Source organism: Poromitra crassiceps (assembly GCF_964638095.1).
Source record: "Poromitra crassiceps genome assembly, chromosome: 8".
Classification (NCBI taxonomy): domain Eukaryota; kingdom Metazoa; phylum Chordata; class Actinopteri; order Beryciformes; family Melamphaidae; genus Poromitra; species Poromitra crassiceps.
The window spans coordinates 34,494,812-34,514,728 of NC_139629.1; the positions used below are offsets into that span (position 1 = coordinate 34,494,812).

General features: G+C 42.8%; 1 protein-coding gene across 1 annotated transcript in view; it reads right to left on the reverse strand.

The window, feature by feature from the left end:
* Positions 1-6,167: 6,167 nt before the first annotated feature.
* Positions 6,168-19,917, reverse strand: part of LOC310781718 (metabotropic glutamate receptor 4-like) — a gene marked incomplete at both ends in the record, with an annotated part of 84,846 nt that continues 71,096 nt past the window's right edge. Inside the window, 2 exons of the mRNA XM_083642330.1 lie at positions 6,168-6,217; positions 11,049-11,295. Of these exons, the coding sequence (XP_083498456.1) occupies positions 6,168-6,217; positions 11,049-11,295 (297 nt within the window). The remainder of the gene's footprint in view (positions 6,218-11,048; positions 11,296-19,917) is intronic.

Sequence of the window (19,917 nt, forward strand, 5' to 3'; positions counted from 1 at the left end):
CTGGAAGTATATGTGTAGTAAATGGGTGAAAATGTGCAAACACCGGTAAAGTCCTAAAAATGTGTAGATCGTGATTGTACGTTACCCTTATCCAGTGGAGGCAGCAGCTTGTAGCCATTAGATTTCATTTTGTATTCACTGTGTGTAAAGGATGCTTGCTCGAATGCTATGCTAACTTTACATCATATACCTACGTGCCTCACTGTAGTGTGAACCAATATCATTACTGGGCAATTTACATCTAAATTAAAGTAGCCAATATAAGCTGTGCTGACTACAATAATTTTCGACAGGACACGGTTTGATTTAGTAGTCTGCAATAAGAGCAGGGTGGAACAAATTAAAAACATCGCAAGGCTCACAAGGCATATTAAGTAATTCTTTAAACTGTTATTAAAAACTGTTAGCATTGCACTTTACAACCTGAATCTTTGATAAATATTCCAACATGACTACGGTACTCCTTACAGTATATTTGTCCAAGGCTGTTTGTACACCAAAGGAAATGTGTGCTCAGTAGGGTAGTGGGGGAATCCAGAGACATAAACTGAGTGTAAATGAAGCACCATATTGTTGCCATAATGTGTGGGTTTTCTCATTAATCCTGTTGACAAATGAGCTGTGGCGATGCACTCCGTTATAGAGGAAGAAAACAAAGAAAAAGAATACACGTTTTTTTTTTCTGTTACAAGACGTAACAACAATGATCCTCAGTGTAGGAGACTCAATTTACTACGAACACTGAAAAATGCTTTTCAGACGAACGAGGAAGCAATATAGCAAAAGCAGCAGGGAGGGGAAGGGGTTTATATAGAACTTGAAAAATGTACAGGATCTTTTTGGAGAGAGTGAACTGAACTAGATCAGCGGTTCTCAAACCTTTTCACATCAAGAAAAAAACATAAACATAAAAACATAAACTGACACAGATTAGCCTATACAACCCCCATTTGATAAGATTTTGTCCCAGGGACCCCCATCTGATGCGATTTTTGATTTTAGACGTTTTATTACAGAGCGTGTATGAAACCCATGACCAAAATAGTCATACATTCTGTCATTGTGTTACTTATGGATGGAATTATAGTGAAAATACAGTATTGCCCTTTCTGCTGGGGACCCCCTGGAACCCCCTCATGGACCCCCTAGGGGTCCCCGGACCCCACTTTGAGAACCACTGATATCGGAGAGAGATGGAGACGACACAATTTATAGTAACTAATGCCACGGTTTTTCCTAATTGCAGAGGGCATGTGGTTATTAATTTCTTTGATCATTTTATTTGAGACAAACCACACAGCTAAGGTTACTGCCTGATCATTGATCATCATCCGACCAGCTGGTCATTTGAACCTTGCAATAAATCCACCAGAGAGAGATAGAGACAGAGAGAGTTTCACTATCTACTTTTCATTTGGAGTATCTCATAATTCTGTCAGATTTTATAGATGGAATGATATCTCCTCAATTTGTGCAAGGCTTATAGGTGTAGTTTAGCCGAGCGTATTGATCCACCTTAACAGAGGTTACGGTTCTGCCCCCCCTTCCCCCTCATGGTGAAACACCTGCTACACACACTGTACGCTGTGATCACGTTTCATTACAGCTACCGGACAGTCGTCGAAATACTGTAATACCACAGGCGCACGCTGTTCAACAACAAGTCAAGGCCCGAGCGCGGCCTTGAGATCTTCCTCCCCTCCCTTCTTCCCCATATTGCTTTTCAATTTTGTAGCTCTGGCAGATGGCGAGATCCATTCGTCTCTTCAGCCCCCAGACAGCATCTCCTCCTCTGGCGGAATCTTCACATGACTTTTATGATTCAACAGTGAAAAAATGATGAGATGGAATATCCAGATCCTTTCCTGTGATGTCAAAGTACAAGCCTTAGCCCCCGGCCGCCGCTATGCGGAACGTCGTGCGTGATCGGAATGTGGCACTCCAATCTTCCTAAATCATGTTGATCCTGTCGAGATGAAATCATTCCCACCACCAAGGACGTTATCTCGAGACGGGCTCACATAGAAATAAGCTGAATTCCGCCTTTCCATAAAAGCCACAGCGATGACAAGTACTTGCACGATGACGAGTACTTGCATAACACTTCCAAGTAATCCATGCTGTATTGGGGCGACGTTTTATGCGTTTCTTAACTTCCTGCCATCTTGAGGTAAAAATATTGGTTGAATTTATGCTTTTTTAATCTCTCTTGCTCGCTCTCTCTCTCTCCATTTCCACAAAAGCATTAATCTTTTCAGCTTCTATAGCGGGCATGCATGGATGGCTTGTACAAAATGCATTTCCCAGGGCCAAGATCATCATCTGTGCCTTGCATCTGCATGACATCTACACCCTATATAACCCTATTATGCCTTTTGCTTGGCCTAGAACATGTAGTAACAATAATTACTGATGATTATAGAGAGGCAAAGTGAACGTCACTTCCTGCTTCAGCACTGTACCAGAGATTTTCTTCCGCCATTTATTTTCCCATAGACATTTCGTAAAATGCTTATGAAAATAGTTTTACTTGGTCAAACCAAACGGCTCAGCTATATTTAGAATCGGGAGAGACCATAGAACATTTCACTCAGACCAAAACTTGAAAAAAAAAACATTGAAAAAAGATTTTCTATAAACCCGCATTTTTTTTTACCTTTTGGTAAAAGTGAAATAAGTGAAATGTTATGTGATCTCTCCCGTTTCTAAATAGATCTGTACGATTTGGTTTGAACAAGTACAACTATTTTTATAAGCATTTTAGGAAATGTCTATGGGAAAATAAATGGCGGATGAAAATCTCTGGTACAGTGCTGAAGCAGGAAGTGACGTTCCACTTTGGCTCTCTATTACTGTGTAGTATGAAAAAGCTCTTCTTTGTTACTTTTCAATGAAATGCACTTTTTTTTGCGACTGCATAATAAAAGCTTGACGAAGTGTAATCGGCAATAACAGGCAGCAACACTTTATTAGCAAAACAGTCTTTTATTAGAAATATCTTGTATAAAAATGAACATGCTCTACACATTTTTATGTTTTCTATAGATAATTCATAAATATCCAGGCACTGTAATTCTCTTTTTTATCTTTCTTTCTTTTTTTTAAATAAGTCAGTACATAAAGCAGACATGGTCAATCCATTTTTTATAACGTACATTAACTTGCCATTTAATTTCGGTCAGCACTTACATACTCTTATTTTGCAACACAGACAAAGTGTTGGGGGGGAAAAAATAAAAGGGGCAAAGGGGGGGAAAGCAGCTAAATCATCATATTCACAAACACAAACAACCCCACAAAATACTTTATCAAAATGATGAGGAAAAACAACATTTGCGGCAGCAACACCTTTGACTTTTGTTGAAGCTGAGAGTCATTAAGTAAACCAAAAGGTTAGTCAATTATTTATAATCCTCCTTTTGCAGTAGTTCTCCTTCTGGACATTACATCTGTCTCTCAGATTCTTCACGTGACTTGTTATGAGCCTTTTGACATGCAACATACAGATTTTTGCATTGCTGAGGACAACAAAGATGATTTGTGACGGAAAATCTTGGGAGTTACACTTGTTTTTGACAATTACTTTAGAGACTGGAGACAGAGGTTTACGTACCTTCTTAGAAATTGTACAATGAGGTCCTTCCTTCCTCCCTTGTGCTTGGACAGAATACTCCCCTCCCTTAAAGCTTGTGTCGATGCAAAGCACACGATAACGATGAGGATGAAAGAATGAGCAGGGTCGATCATGTGGTGGGACAGGCCAACCCGTTCTCACTCTGAGCGCGTCGCATATTGACGCTTTGTCCTGTCCCTTGTGCGTCGCTTGTTACTAACATGGTACCCTTGAGCGACACATGAAACGACTTGGGCTTTCCGACTAAACTCAATGCAAACCCATGGAAGTCATCTTTGACGCTTATGGCAACTGCTCCCCTATTAGCCTAACTGCTCCACCATTAGTCAACTGCTCGCCCATTAGGGTCTGGAGGAGCTAACCTCTCCCAGACCCTAACCCTAAACCTAACCTCTCCCACCCCATGCCTAAACCTAACCTCTCCCAGACCCTAACCCTAACCCTAACCTCTCCCACCCCATGCCTAAACCTAACCTCCCCCAGACCCTAAACCTAACCTCTCCCACCTCCCACGCCTAAACCTAACCTCCCCCCAGACGCTAATGGTGAGCAGTTGACTAATGGGCGAGCAGTTAGGCTGATGGGGGAGCAGTTGCCATAAGCGTCAAAGTTGACTTCTATGGGTTTGCATTGAGTTTAGTCGGAAAGCCCAAGTCGTTTCATGGGTCGCTCAAGGGTACCATGTTAGTAACAAGTGGCGCATAAGGGACGGGACAAAGCGTCAATATGCTACGTGGTCGGAGTGAGAACGTGTTGAACAGGCACAGAATGAAGGCACTGGCCCTTATTTATCAAGCGGACACGACAACCCATTCTGATCTTCCAATTAAAGGGTGCCAATATTATTGTACAAATCAATACTGCATGTCTAAATGCAACGCTTATTTGCATTGAGATCAGCCTCACTTGCACGTCGAGGCTGAGAGGATCACATTTCACTTCTACAGGTTGTGATTCTCTTCACATGATAGAAATTTCACGATAACAAAATAAGCCTAGGCTTTAGTTTCACACATGATCCTAAATTCAAACTTTGACATTGTGTTACAAATAAGAGAATAAGAGAAATTTGGTGTGATAAGAGAGGCTGATATGTTTTATTCATTAAAAAAAACACAATCATTTTAATAAAGAGGTGTAGCACTCAAATATTAGGCAGTGTAGTGTACGATTCAATTTATTTGTCTCAATACGTGTATTGTATTGGAGGGAATGCTAAAGGTCAGTACGCCATTGCGGTCTCAACATTCCGCCTTTACTGTTGGGTTTTGATCTTTTAATGGTCGGTATGAAAACCTACGTTTGTTTCAGTCATCGGAATGCTTGAATCTGTTTCAGTCATCTGAATGCTTGAATCTGTTTCAGTCATCTGAATGCTTGAATCTGTTTCAGTCATCTGAATGCTTGAATCCGTTTCAGTCATCGGAATGCTTGAATCTGTTTCAGTCATCTGAATGCTTGAATCTGCTGTGGCTTCAACAAGCGCGTGATAAATGAGGGCCAATAGATCCTAAAGTACGCATGGTCAAGTCTCCAGGTCCTGGCTGACATGTTTAATTGTGCCGTGGGGTGCATGATGACATCAAGGTATTCCATGGCGGGTCTAACGGTTTAACTTTGTATCCTTTACTATTGCAGATCAGCCAGCAGTGGGTAACCCAGTGGGTAATATGGTCCAAAATGACATCTCCACTGTGAATGACAACCATGACAAAATGTTGCATTCCATAGACTTTGACAACACAGCACAGTACACGTGATGCTCCCACACGCATGCTCTGGGACTGTACACTAGGTTTGCCGAGATCATGATGTCATAATCATGGCACCATCATGATTATGAAACATTAATAAGGAGCTGGGATGACCCGCTGCTTGATTTGAAGTGTCTCGGATATGGTTTAGTCCATTTAGCAATACTCAACAGAATAAGGCATGTACAGTTGTTAACGTACTGCAGCTTTCAACTCCCATATTACTAGTAATAACCAATATTGATGACGAGCAGTTTTGATGCTGTTTTGATGAGTTGTCGACTGCATTTGACTGGAGCGAGAACAGAACACTTAATATTTTTTCTCCACATGTTGAAATGAGACAAATGGTTCGGCCTCGGGGGGGGAGGAGGACTGGAAAAACGTGTGCTATACACTTCAGAAGGAAAACATACTGGAGGCTTTAGGTGCTTGACTTCCGCCGCCTGCATCAGGAAATGTAGCTCTGCTCAACAAACACCTCACACATGTCACGTCGCAGAAAGGGTGGGAAGAGGAAAATTAGCTATCCAATCTTCCTGACACCTCCCACCTCCCTCCTGCAATACAGTCATTTCCATTTGGCTTCCAAGCCTTTTTACCTGATCCTCGAGAAAAAATATCACATCCTCCTTTCTATGCGTGGAGCGACAATTCCCATCTTTCCACCCCAGTCCCCCTCTGCTCCTGCAGCTTGGCTGTCCTCCAGTATCCCCAGTTATCAGGTGCTCACTCCACAGGCACGCCCTTTGCTCAGCTCCCACGGTTTGGCTTCTGTCTTAGATGGCATGGTTACTGTAGCTGATGTATGTCTGCTTGGAGGCCGACACTACAGAGGGGATGAGGAGAAGGAAGGAAAAGGGATAAAAATATGAGTGTGTGAGATTCAAGAAGGTGTAAATTAATCACCTCTCAGAGGCGATATTTGAGTCCAGATCGAGATGGGACAGTCTCTTATTTGTGCATGACTTTATCTAACTTGCAGGTGGAGCCCGCCATAATAGCAGGGTAATAATGGTAATAAGCAGTTAGTAAGTGTGATTGTTTTACGTATATAGAGTAGGCTATTACAGGAGTGACATCGCCTCTGTTGTCTTTCCAAATTATCCAAATTTAAATGTCAGTTGCAAAGTTGACGAGAGAAGAATTTGTGCTGCATATAATGAACTATTACAGTGCTGTAAAACAGAAACGGAGACCAGGGATAACCCAAAAACTGCATATCATCAAAACAAGTTTTGAGCTTGATGGTTGAATTTGATCCTTGGATTTGGGGTGCAGTGCACGCATGGATTGATCAACACGATAAAAGCGATACATAACTGTATGTATGTGGGGATTTGCAAAATTGAGATCATTGCCAAGACAGAGACAGACAGTGATGCAGTTGCAGTCAGCGCCATCCATGAGCAATATATCAATGTGGGTTCCTGCAATTACAGTACCAGCATCAGGACAAACTCTGTCCTAATGAGGCCATTTACACCTGGCGCTAACATGCGTTTTCTGTGATCAGATTGCAATCAGATTGTGTTTTATCACTTGAAATGCCAGGTGTAAACACCCCCAAAACGCATTGAAGAATGATTGCAATCTGATCGGCCAAACCACCTCCGGAGGTGGTCAGGGATGCATTGTGTACACATTGAACACAAATGTAAATGCAATGTGTCCTCTCAATCTGGATACAGCAACTTTATGCGGATTGAGAGGACAACCATTTCTGCAATCTGATTGCAATCTGATCACAGAAAATGCATGTTAGCGCCAGGTGTAAATGGCCAATGTTTCCCTCACAGCTGAATGCATCATGACTGTATCTATGCATATGGCCACCAAGCAGAGTGGTAGAGAATGCACTAGTAAACCATTCAATTGCAAGTATTTTACCACATGCAAATAGACCCTGAACCTCTGTGTGCACCAAGCAAAACATGCAGCAGTCAGTCAGCTTTTAACTGTAATCACCCCTTTACATAGAAAACGCTATTAACCCATTGATACCTGATGCAGCATTTCCGTGTATATCCCTCACTTGCGTGTGTATCCCTTTAAGAACCGGTCTTAAAGGGATACACACACAAATGAGGGATACACACACAAATGCTGCATCAGGTATCAATGGGTTAAGACTAAATGTGATCCATCTTGGTGCCATAATGTGTTGTCATCAATGTTTTATTTTTCTGATCTTTCTGATTTTAAACCCCCCATACCCCCAATTGTACTTGGCCAATTGCCTGTTGGGGTGTCCCCGTCATTGCTCCACCCCCTCTGCCGATCTCGGAAGAGTTGTAGACTAGCACATGCCTCCTCCAATACATGTGCAGTCGTCGCCAGCCGCTTCTTCTCACCCGACAGCGAGGACATAGTGTGTGGGAAGATTACTCTATTCCCCCAGTTCCCCTCCCCACCGAGCAGGTGCCCCCCCCGACCGACCAGAGGAGGCACGAGTGCAGTAACCAAGACGCACACCCTTAATCCGGCTTCCCACCCGCAGCAGACAACACGGCCAATTGTGCCTGTATGGACGCCCCCGACCAAGTAACGGTAACGCGGGGGCTCGAACCTGCAACCCCTCATGTTGATAGGCAGGGAATCTACCGCTGCACCACGCGGACGCCCCCTTGTCATCAATGTTTGATAATGCCACTTATTATTCTGGAACATGCCTGTCAGAATGTCATGTAAGGAATTTTATATCAGCTGTGAACAAAACACATAATGCAGATGGCCTGAGGGCAGAACAGAGCTGGGAGTGACCATAACAAGTCCAACCCTTCACTGCTTGTTAAAGGCGTGTGTGTGTGTGTGTGTGTGTGTGTGTGTGTGTGTGTGTGTGTGTGTGTGTGTGTGTGTGTGTGTGTGTGTGTGTGTGTGTGTGTGTGTGTGTGTGTGTGTGTACTCATGCTTGTGTGTGCATACATGTGTGTGTGTTTGGGTGTGTGTGAATGTGTACGTGTGTATCATTTTTAAATAAAAATTGTCCTCAGCTTGCAGCATGCTTGCTTGCTTGGTGGTAATCACACTGGCAATCTGCCAATCTGCGCACAGCAGCCGTGACTGATTGAGAAAGTCAGAGGGGATGAATCCAATCAGAAGACATCAGACATCCAATCAGAAGACAGGCGGCTGAACGCCGGTGCGGGGGGGGGGGGGGGGGGGCGGGGCAGAGTGCTATAGGAGAGATGTGTCATGGTAACACACGTTTAGTGTGTTTCTGTAGTTTTCTCACTGCCATGCAGGTTGGGTATAGAGAGGCAAAGTGAACGTCACTTCCTGCTTCAGCACTGTACCAGAGATTTTCTTCCTCAATTTATTTTCCCATAGACATTTCGTAAAATGCTTCTAAGAATAGTTTTACTTGGTCAAACCAAACGGTTCAGCTATATTTAGAATCGGGAGAGACCATAGAACATTTCACTCAGACCAAAACTAAAAAAAACAACATTGAAAAAATATTTTCTTTAAACCAGCATTTTTTTTTTTACCTTTTGGTCCGAGTGAAATGTTATGCGATCTCTCCTGTTTCTAAATATATCTGAACCGTTTGGTTTGACCAAGTACAAGTATTTTTATAAGCATTTTAGGAAATGTCTATGGGAAAATAAATGGCGGATTAAAATCCCTGGTACAGTGCCGAAGCAGGAAGTGACGTTCCACTTTGCCTCTCTATTGTGAATGGGGGGGCCGGCGGCGGCGGCGGCGGGCATTCTCGCCTTTTCATCCAAAAGAGCATCTTTCCTCGAGCAGCATTGATAAATGAAGCTGATTTGAATATTGATGCGCTGCGAGGCCCAGATAAAGAATAGATGGTCCGGAGAGAATTGAAGCTGGCAGAGCCCATCTGTCTTCTCCTGTTCACTCTGATTGTTGTCCTCTGTGCCATTTAGCACAAATTCCTTCTTTTTGTCAACAGGGAAACAAATGACAGGGGACACACGGCCATCACTTGTCTCGTGCGCTCAGGTGGAGTGGTGTCATCTCTCCCCCCCCCACACGTTAGCAGGTCTTTGCCATGCTGATTGGCCATTAACCCATTGATACCTGATGCAGCATTTGCGTGTATATCCCTCATTTGTGTGTGTATCCCTTTAAGGTCTTAAAGGGATACACACACAAATGCTGCATCAGGTATCAATGGGTTAAACTGCACCACGCAGCAAGATGGCATATCCGAGGTGAGGGTCTGGTCGGTCAAGCGTGCATTCGTGAGGGTGTGATTTTTTGCTGGTCGTCTATTATTCAGGGGTGCTGTATGCTAGCCAGAGGCAGCAGCGAGGGGTTCTCTGTGCAGAGTACAGGCAGGCATGGGGGGGGGGGGGGGGGGGCTTCCAAGTGAACACGACTAAACATATATTAACAAACGTGGTCAAACATATAAGGAAAAGGGCAAAAGCTCATAAGTCTACTAGGTTACCTGAGTGTCTAAAGTCCCTCACAGGGGCTCCCCTCCCTCAACACAGTCTGACACACAAGCACAAAGAGCAAGTTGTTAGTTGCACAGTTCAAACCAAGAGGGGTCAAGGTTCAATCAATTGTCTCTGATAGGATGTGATAACCGTCTCCATGGAGATATATTATGGCCATACTGTACTATACATGCAAGCGTGGGCACAGGCTGACTCAGCCCTCATCGTTCGATACTGTTCGACTTGTCAAAGTATTAGAATCAAAACTTTCAGTAATCAGAGGATGGTGCACGGCTTGATTGGATTTTAAGCATGTCCCACACCAGACTGCCTACTCCGGCACGTTACCATGGTGATTGAAAAATCTCCTCTTTTCAGACATTATACTCGCCGTCTCCAACTTCCCTTTCAAAATCAGTCAGAGAGGTGGCGGCTCCCCGTCCGTCACACACCTCCTGATTCACAAAGCCAGTGAAGCTGGTAGTTGGTGATGATCATGGAACTGTTTTGTTCCTTGTGTTGAAAATATGAAATGTATATTCTCCTGTAAGAAATGTAGCCCTTGCATTTATCTAACATGTATTATGATTTATCTCTCCTGCGTACTGTGTAGTACCTGCATGTGTTGGGTGAACAATAGTGTTAATCAATGTGTGAAACATACGAAAAGAATAATTGAAAGAAACCATATAATTGGGTCTTGCTTGATGAAGAGTAATGTACGCTAGCCGTGTACGCTGGGCCATCATCGGGAATTTAGCGGGAGTTGGACCTGCTGTTGATCAATGAAATCCTCGGAGGCTGGGAAATTAATAACGCCGACTCTCTGCGCTCTACGCCCCTCCTATCGACGCGTCCTAATTAATCTGACACTTCGGTTTGTCCCGCCTGCAATGAGTCCTGTTCAAGAACAAGCCGTAGCATAACAACACCACTTCAACTGACGCTAAAAAACAGCTTACTCCAATCTCCGGAATGCCCACATAAATACTTGCTAATTTACCAAACTGGTGAAGCGTAAAATAACGCTGGCATCAATTATGTTTACTTAAAAAGGAAACCCATCACTTTCAAGGAGACACGTGTTTTCTATATAACTGCTGTAATTTCACAGCGAGACGGCTCATTGCATTAACATAATCACAGCAACTCGTGGTGGACGGACGTGTAATAAACGTATCGCCTTCTTTTGACTGTTTGACTCTCTGCACTCGTATCTGCCACCCTCGACGAGGTCTCGGTACCAACCTTGCGTTTCGAGACTTTCGCACAGTTCAGACTTGGCCTCTCCGTTGGGCCTCAGGCCGCCCTTGGGGTTGAACTTGCCGGACATGGTGGCCGCGGTGACCACGGCCTTCAGGCTACGCTTGCGCTTGGGCACGTTCTGCTCCGGATGGAACAGAACCACGTAGACCTTGGGCATGTAGAGCATTCCCAGGGAGACAGAGGCGCTGAGGCTTACGGAGATGGTCAGGGTTGTGGTCTGGATATACAACTGTGTTAGGGAAGAAAAACACAAAGCATGGTTAGGCCCTCTGGTTTTAGAATCTCATCAAGACAAAAATACACACAACACTGATTTACCGAAGTTTGGTGTTTAGCCCATGGAGGAAAATCTAATTCATATTACTCTCAGAGCCAATTATATTATGAAGCAAAAAAAGGTTTCTGGGAGATTTGGTAATTAACTGTGAAATTCCTTTGATAGGCCAAGACTTTCAAAGACTTGCATGTGGTGGGACTGTTCAACTCAATGCATTCCATCCATATTCTATGATCCACATCCATACTCCATCATGCTCTGGGTTCATCACTCCTAAGCTCTGCTTGTGGTTTTTATTGGTGTGTTTATGTGTTTATGATGAATAGGAGCTACCCTCCCGATGGGTGTCTACATACATAAGAGAGGTCTTCTTAGCCCTGAGGTGTTGGGCTGCAGCATGTGTGGACTGCATGCTCTCTCTAAAGCCAACAGCAGCTGTGACTCACAGCTGTGCAGCAGATATATAGCTGCAGGCTACAGATCGAGCAGGAGGTAACATCCCAGGGCGTATTCAAATGATAATCACTGCAGAGCTCACACACAGTTCATCTTTGATTTGTTGACACTGAGTCAGCGTTGTGAGAGTAGTGACGGGGCTATAAACAAAATAAAACGGGGATGATCATATTTGATATTATTGCCTCATGAATATGAAATAGTTTACATTTCAATTGAAGGAGTGCAAACAAAACAAAGAAAGGGAATATGGTTTATGTGATGTCATCATCGTGAAGTTCTCATTCTATAAACAAACCCTAACTACACACTCCATCAAATCAATGACACTTTAGCTACTTAACTCGTAGTGAATGTGAAGATTTGTTTAGCGTTAAGCGAGTGATCCGACCTGCTGCAACACGTTATAGTTCTCCAGAGTGAACAACAACATGTGAGTTTAAAACAAGAACAAAAGAACAGTCGACTTTTCCCCTTTCAGATTATAATGGCTGAGCTCCTCTAAAGTTGACGAACACGAGGCGAATGGTGTGAATTGGAAACACAGCTGGCAGCCATCTTTCAAACAGATGTTGCCTGAGGTTTAGAGTGACATGACATTTGTAGACATCACAAATGACTGAGTTGTGTGGCGTATGGGCATAGAGGCCAGAGGGCCCTAAACCATAAGCATGTCAAGACGTATAAATGATGTGTCTCTCATCTTGGGGTTATGACATTATGTTGTTTGTATGTGTGCTTGCACAACATTCATCTTCTCATTGCAAGATTTCCGCAGCAGCACCGTCGTGGCTGTATTGTATCGTAGCTGCACAGAATAATGTCAGTGATTACTTTCATTCAGTATTGTTCCCAAGAGTTCTTCCCCCCCCCCCCCCATTTTCTCCCCAATTGTTCTTGGCCAATTTCCCCCCTGCTGCCCCGGTCGCTGCTCCACCCTCTGCCGATCTGGGGAGAGCCGTAGACTAGCACCATGCTTCCTCCGAGTCGACACATGCGCAGTTGCCAGCCGCTTCTTTTCACCTGACAGCGGGGAGCTTCATCGGCAGGACGTAGCACGTGGGAGGATCACGCTATTCCCACCCAGTTCCCTTCCGCCCCCGAACAGGCGCTCCGACCGACCAGAGGAGGCGCTAGCGTAGCGCAGCGACCAGGACACATACCCTCAATCCAATCTTCAAATTGGGTCATACCAATATATGATTTTTAGCAAGACATTCACCAGTACAGCCATTCACATGTCTTTGCCCACATATACTAATAAAGACAGGAATTGTAGGATATTTAGTTTATTGTAGGTTCCCAGTAGCAAAGCAAGAATGTAGAAAAAGAAATATCAGGACCTGCCATACAGTGACTATGATATATGTTGATGTAATAAGAAACTATAAAGCAGAATGGTACAAATGAAACCCCTGAAGCCTTGTCAGTTGAGGGGGAAAAGGGTGTATGTTGCAGAATGAGAGTGATAGGGCGCTGCCTGCGAGCAGCACACCAGCGTTCCTCAGTGATGGAGGGGGAGTGCTGTAATCTCCTGAGAAGATTACACGTGGCCTAGGGTGAGTCCGGAACAATATTGCTACCCCGCTGGAGTCCAGAGTGGAGTCACTCCGTGAGAGGAGCCGCGCGACCTTTGTCCGCCTCCGTCGGCCCTGGTGACATAAATTTTCCCTGACACACCGATATAATTGCCAATCTGCTTCATCTGCACAGCAGGAGAACAGGACGGGCGGCGACCGAAAGCTCAGAAGGCTGAATGAACCATTCTCAAGTTTCTTTGAAGCAGGAACGCAGGTTACTGCAGGTGTCAAACGCCTCGTCTAGCTGGCCACATGCAGCCGGCCCTGCCTACAGTATTCACCTTATCTAGAAGAGACCGTCTGGCTCGAGAGACTAACAGGAAGTGGAAACATAATCGGAAGTTCCGATTGTGTTTACACTTCCTGTTACTCATAAACCTAATCTGACTCATAATGTGAGTCAAACTAGGTTTGACCGGGTGAGTCAGACTAGTTTGTGCAGGTAACAACAGCCGGCGTTTTGAGCAGGAAGTTGTGACACAATGGGTCAAGTGGGCGGGGCTACATAAGGTGAATACGCAAAGCAGTGGCACGCACTGTGCTCAACTCCGCACCCACTCAATGGGACCACCGACCCCATCTTTCTTCCTCATCTGAAATGTTATCAGTGTAAACTAAATTAAATGTAATCATGATCCATGTGCAAAGTTTTTCAAAGGCTACTGTTATTCTGCTCTGCAACACCATTAAGTCACATTGAGTTTGGTTCCAGAGTTACAGTACATACAGTTTTACTAATTATTCCGTTGCATGGAGTAGCACAATCAACTTGAGAGCCAGTTAACTAGGCCAAAAAAAGTATCGCTTTCCATGCTTTCAATTATAAACTGGTTACTAACTAACAACTAGTGCAATTAAACACGTTTTATGGAAGGATGGTCTTTGTAAGAAAATATTAATATTTGATCATGTTTACAGTGTATGATAATATTACATGAATAACAATCAACAGGGTACAATCAATTTAAGAAAAAATATAGCCTATCCGAAAAACTGGAATATAGAACTAATTCCATTATTCAACAGGCAAAAAGTTATCACATTAATATTAACCCCAACTGACGATTTCTTGTTTATAACCTTTGTGATGCTAAAATAATGTGATGCTGTGCTGTTACAGGGTGAAATAAAGATTTATCCAAATGAAAAGATGGGCTGCGGAATGGAACGTACTGTACAACTTTTATTTTCCAATCAGGTCAAGTTCCATTTTATGGTGTAAATTAATATGACCTATTTTACAATCAGGTCAAGTTCCATTTTTTGATGTATAAATTAATATGACCTACATCCTCCTGATAACAAGATGGCAAGTCTCATTAGAAGTGTTAATTGGGTTGGATTAAAACATTGTTGACTTGAGTCAGTCAGTCCACCTGCTCTTCAGTGGCAGAGATGCTGCAGTAACGCTGCAAGTTACATACAGTGTAGATGGTAGAAATAGAAAAGTGAAAAGTGAGTAAAGGAGTAAATGTAAAATGTTTGTTTTTAAGAGAATCTTGCTTCCTTAATGTTATGTATTTGTGATGATGATGTGTGTAAAAATCTGTGATGGTTTTATTGGTTGGAATTTCTGTGTAAGCATGGTACACTCAGATTTCCAGGAAGTAAAAAACAATAAGATTTTGATATAAAAAATAAAATTTATCAAATAGATCTATGGTATATTAGCCTGATATCAGACTGAATTGTTAACTTGTTAAGACTCTGTTCCCTTCTTCAGCCTGACAGTGCCTCCACTCTAACAGATTTCCATAGGGGAAATCCCCGAGGGGAATTAGAACTTCCATGAAGAATCACTAGAGACCAACAATATATTCATCTGAATATAACGCAGTGGGGAGAACGGGGAAAAAGACATCTCCCATCTGAAAAGATGTCTTCAAAGCACAGTGCTGTTCAGATTTCAAAGTAATTGGTACTTTAAATCCATTTCAATCATGAGAGACCAGTGGGTAAAATTTGACAAGCAAGCTTTATTCACAAATAGCATACCAACTAGTTCTGGCGTAATGACTCTGTGGTAAGATGCCCCTCTTCTTATGGTGAGAGAGGAGGGCATCCGCTCAGACTAGAATAGAGAATCCCCCATGATTGGCTATTGAGGATGGGGTGATGAGTCAGGAGACACACGTCATAACCGACGTCACACTTGACTTATGCCGAGAGCTGATGGCTATTGTGATATGAGGTAACATGACTGGTCTCCATCTTGAAACTAGGTCGAGGCCACCATTTAAAACAGCCTCGATAACGGCGTCTATCGCGGTCACCATTGTTGTTAGGTCCGACGTGCTTGGCAACAACTTGACAACGGTTAGTCTGTTTATTGATGCTGATTGGCTAATTGTTAGTCCCCCTCGACACTCATTGGACAAGTTTCCCCACGTCCCCAACTTAGGAAATCGGTGTTGCATGTCACAATGCCGGACCAGAAGCAGCCAACTCAGTGGAGTGGGTGGATTGGAAGGTTCTGGAGCCAGGCAAGTATTGTATGATAGACCGTTAGAATGAGCTGAAAAGGCAAGAAGTCATTTGACATTTCAGCGTGACTTTAATAGAGTACACCAGGCATCTTGGCCATCTGGATATTCTAACTGAGTTATGATGTTTACATACATCAGTCATATCCAGGTTGCTTGAGTAACCGTTAAGAACTGCGCACACTGACACACACTGAGCCTTTCTAAACAATAATCAGCCTAAACAACTGGTGTTTATGGAAACAAGATACAAGTCCATGTTATTGTGTTTTAATGTTATATTATTGCTACATCATGTTGTTGTTTTTTTTACCTTTATTTATACAGGGGGAGTCTCACTGAGAGCAATGCTCTCTTTTTCAGGAGTGCCCTGTTCACATTCACACCTGGAAGCTGAACCAGTACAACCACAGTCTGATCTGCTGGCCACTGAGCAGCTCCACTGGAGCAGTTGGGGGATAAGGGCCTTGCTCAAGGGCACCTCAGTGGTGGTAATGAGGGAGGGGCAAGCGCTGCCTTTTCACTTTCCCCACCCAGATTTTCTGTTGATTTTCTTTGGCATTTTTATGGTGCCCCATGTTTGACTGTATGTATCTTGTTTTATGGTGCCCTATCAGGGACTACAGATGTAAATTAGCTTGAAGCTATAATCTGGTGCAAGGCATCTCTTTGTTCTGTACTCAGAATGATTCATGTACATGCACACTGTCCCTGCCAAATAAACCGAATCAAATTAAAATAAATGTATCCTGCCGGTCCTAGGGATTGAACCAAGGACCTTCAGGGTCATAAGCTCGCTTCTCGAACCATTGGGCCACCACTGCCCACCATAATGGTCCTATGATTAGTAAGTTAATAGAACAGGTTGACAGACTAACTCCACATTAATTGTGTAGAGGGGCAGGAATCTAGCTTCAGAAAAAAAAACGTGGGACAGCCCTGCGGCCTGCTTATTCTTGGGATTTACTAAATATAGAAAGACAATATTTGGCAAGTGAACATGACAGACGTAGAACAAAGAAAACTTAGGACAGGACTCCACATGCAGTATTCCTCTCTTCCTGATCTCCCTGACGACTGTAATCTCTTCCTGCACAACTTGGCTGGCTGACACCAACAGCAAGAAAAAGGCAGACAACTCAAGAGCTTTGCCCGAGAATCTCTCCACCAACATCGTAGGTTGTATTTCTCAAAAGATCCTAATGGGCTGTCTGTCATAATGAAATGACAGCTTTTGAAAGATGGACTTGCAATGCTGCTTACTGCTTAGCCTCCTCTTTTTCACTGGGAAGTCACAAGTGCAAACACAGAGAGGACCTGAGGAGGCCATGCAGTGATGCGAGCACACACATATAGCAGATAGTGAAGTGTCTTGAGCGGCTAGATAACTGTATACATTACACATTCAGTGAAGCTTGATGTGTTTGGAAAGAATTGCCTGTATATTTTCCCTGCCCAATGCATCTAGACTAGAGCCCTAAAGCCTTCTCGAGTAGTGGACTACATAGTCAGTGGTCTCCTGGGAGGCAACTTATTAAACAAGCAAACAACACTAAAAAATATGTTAGCCATAAAAGACAATAGGCCTGTTGCTTATACCTATTGTCATAAACACTAAAAAAAAAATGTAATAAAAGACAATAGGCTTGTTTCTTATACCTATTGTCATAACAAAACAAAACAAAAAATGGGCTCCCTGTAGGCCTAAATGCTATACAAAAGTTTGAGCAAGAGTTTTGAACTTGTAAAACATTTGAGATAAATTAACACAACACCTCTATTTTAGTCAGTTCTACAACAGATCATTGCCTCTGCTTTCCAAATGCATTTTTTTAATTGGATTGATACAGATCTGGATGACCCCATGTTACATCATACTTGGCCATACACGAGCCATGTATTTTGACCCATGAGCTCCATCAACTACTGTACTCCAACAAAAATAAATTTGACGCCAAACTATAAATTAATTAGTTTCCTGGCCCACACACGGCTTTCTGAAAATTAATTGAGGCTACATATCACCAATATTCTCCTACAAGATGCCTGTTGAGAGGGTTATTTACAGCCCACTGTCACTGAGGTAAACAAGGAGCTTTCCACTGCATGAAAAGGACAATGGAGAGCCAAAGTGGAACGTCACTTCCTGCTTCAGCACTGTACCAGAGGTTTTCATCCGCCATTTATTTTCCCATAGACATTTCCGTAAAATGCTTGTAAAAAATAGTTTTACTTGTTCAAACCAAATGGTTCAGATATATTTAGAAACGGGAGAGACCGCATAACATTTCACTCAGACGAAAAAGTTAAAACAAATTGCAGATTTAAAGAAATATTTTTTCAATGTTTTTTTTAAGTTTTGGTCTCAGTGAAATGTTCTATGGTCTCTCCCGATTCTAAATATAGCTGAACCGTTTGGTTTGACCAAGTAAAACTATTTTTATAAGCATTTTACAAAATGTCTATGGGGAAAATAAATGGCAGAAGAAAATCTCTGGTACAGTACTGAAGCAGGAAGTGACGTTCACTTTGCCTCTCTATATTCTCCCTGCAGCCTCCATCCAAGCCACCACCAAGTACTGTCAGATCTGGCTGTCTGCATCCTCGTACGTTTGATGATCCTGCCTCTGAATTATTGCACGTGCTACTATACAGTATGCTAGCCCAGATAACATGTAAATATGATCACATTAATAGGATTATCCTCATCTTAGACTGCCAGTTCCTGAATCCACATGTATTTTTCATTCCAGCTGTCCCTCCCCATGCATATCATTTGATGTACTTACTAACATCAAAGGGTTGGAGTCATGACCATATTTTCCATCATGCTCTATAATTTGCTTGGTTTTGTGTCTGTGTGTGTGTGTGTGTCTTCAGGCACTGGTCTACTAATTGTCCCAAGGACCAAATCTAAACATGGTGAAGCCGCGTTCTCCCACTATGCCTCTCATAACTGGAACAAACTCCCTGAACACATTAGATCTGCCCCTACTCTGCCTATTTTTAAATCCAAGCTAAAGACCTTTATGTTTACTCTTGCTTTTAACTGCTACTAAACTACTGCCTCTCTCGGCCTGTAATTTTAAAAAGATTTTTCCTGTACATTTCCAACAAATGGACTGTACATGTAATAATAATACTGAAGAGTGCCTTGTAACTTATTTAAAACAGAAATAATGTTTCATGTTTGTTAATTTGAGTATATATTTTAACTAAAACTGTCGGCTGTGTTTTTTATGTGTTTTTTATATGTGCATTGCTTTGCTGCTTGTTTTTTCGATTATTTTTTTGTAAAGCACCTTGAATTGCCTTTGTGTATGAAAGGTGCTATATAAATAAAATTTGACTTGACTTGACTTGACTTGTGTGTGGGGGGGGGGGGTATGTGGAGAAGGGATGATCAGCATATTGTTCTGAGTGGTGGGGAGCAGCTTGAGCTGCTTTTGAAGTAAAGCTGCTTTAATAGGCGTTTAGGCTTTTTCTTCTTCTACATGTCCATGCAGACTTCTTTTCTTCTTCTACATGTCCATGCAGACTTCTTCACTACATCGCCTTTCAGAACACGTCTCTTTCTGTTCTAAAGGCTCCTATTAAGGTCGTTATTGTGCACCACCTCCCTGTAGCATTCCTGCTCCCATAACGATGCTTCCATGGCAATCAGGACTTCTTCATCATCATAGCCCATTCATGCTGCATCTCTTTCCTTACGCAAAGCCCGCTGCCCAAACACAAAGCTTTGGAAAACATACTTTATGAACTAGATGTCATTTTCCCCAGTAACACAGTAAAGCACTTCCAGATAGCTGGTTATATGACTTTAAGTCACTGAGATGCACTTTTTTATTATTATTTATTTATTTATTTATTTATGTAGCCTTTATTTATACAGCAGGGGTCCTATACATTTTCCATTTAAAAATTCCATACTTTTCCAGATTCAAATTGACAGACTTCTCTGTCAGACCATATTTGACATCTGAGTAAACAAGGGTGTGTCATTTTGTGTTGAAGTGGTGGGGACATGATGTCCCCATTGTAAACGACACCTATGG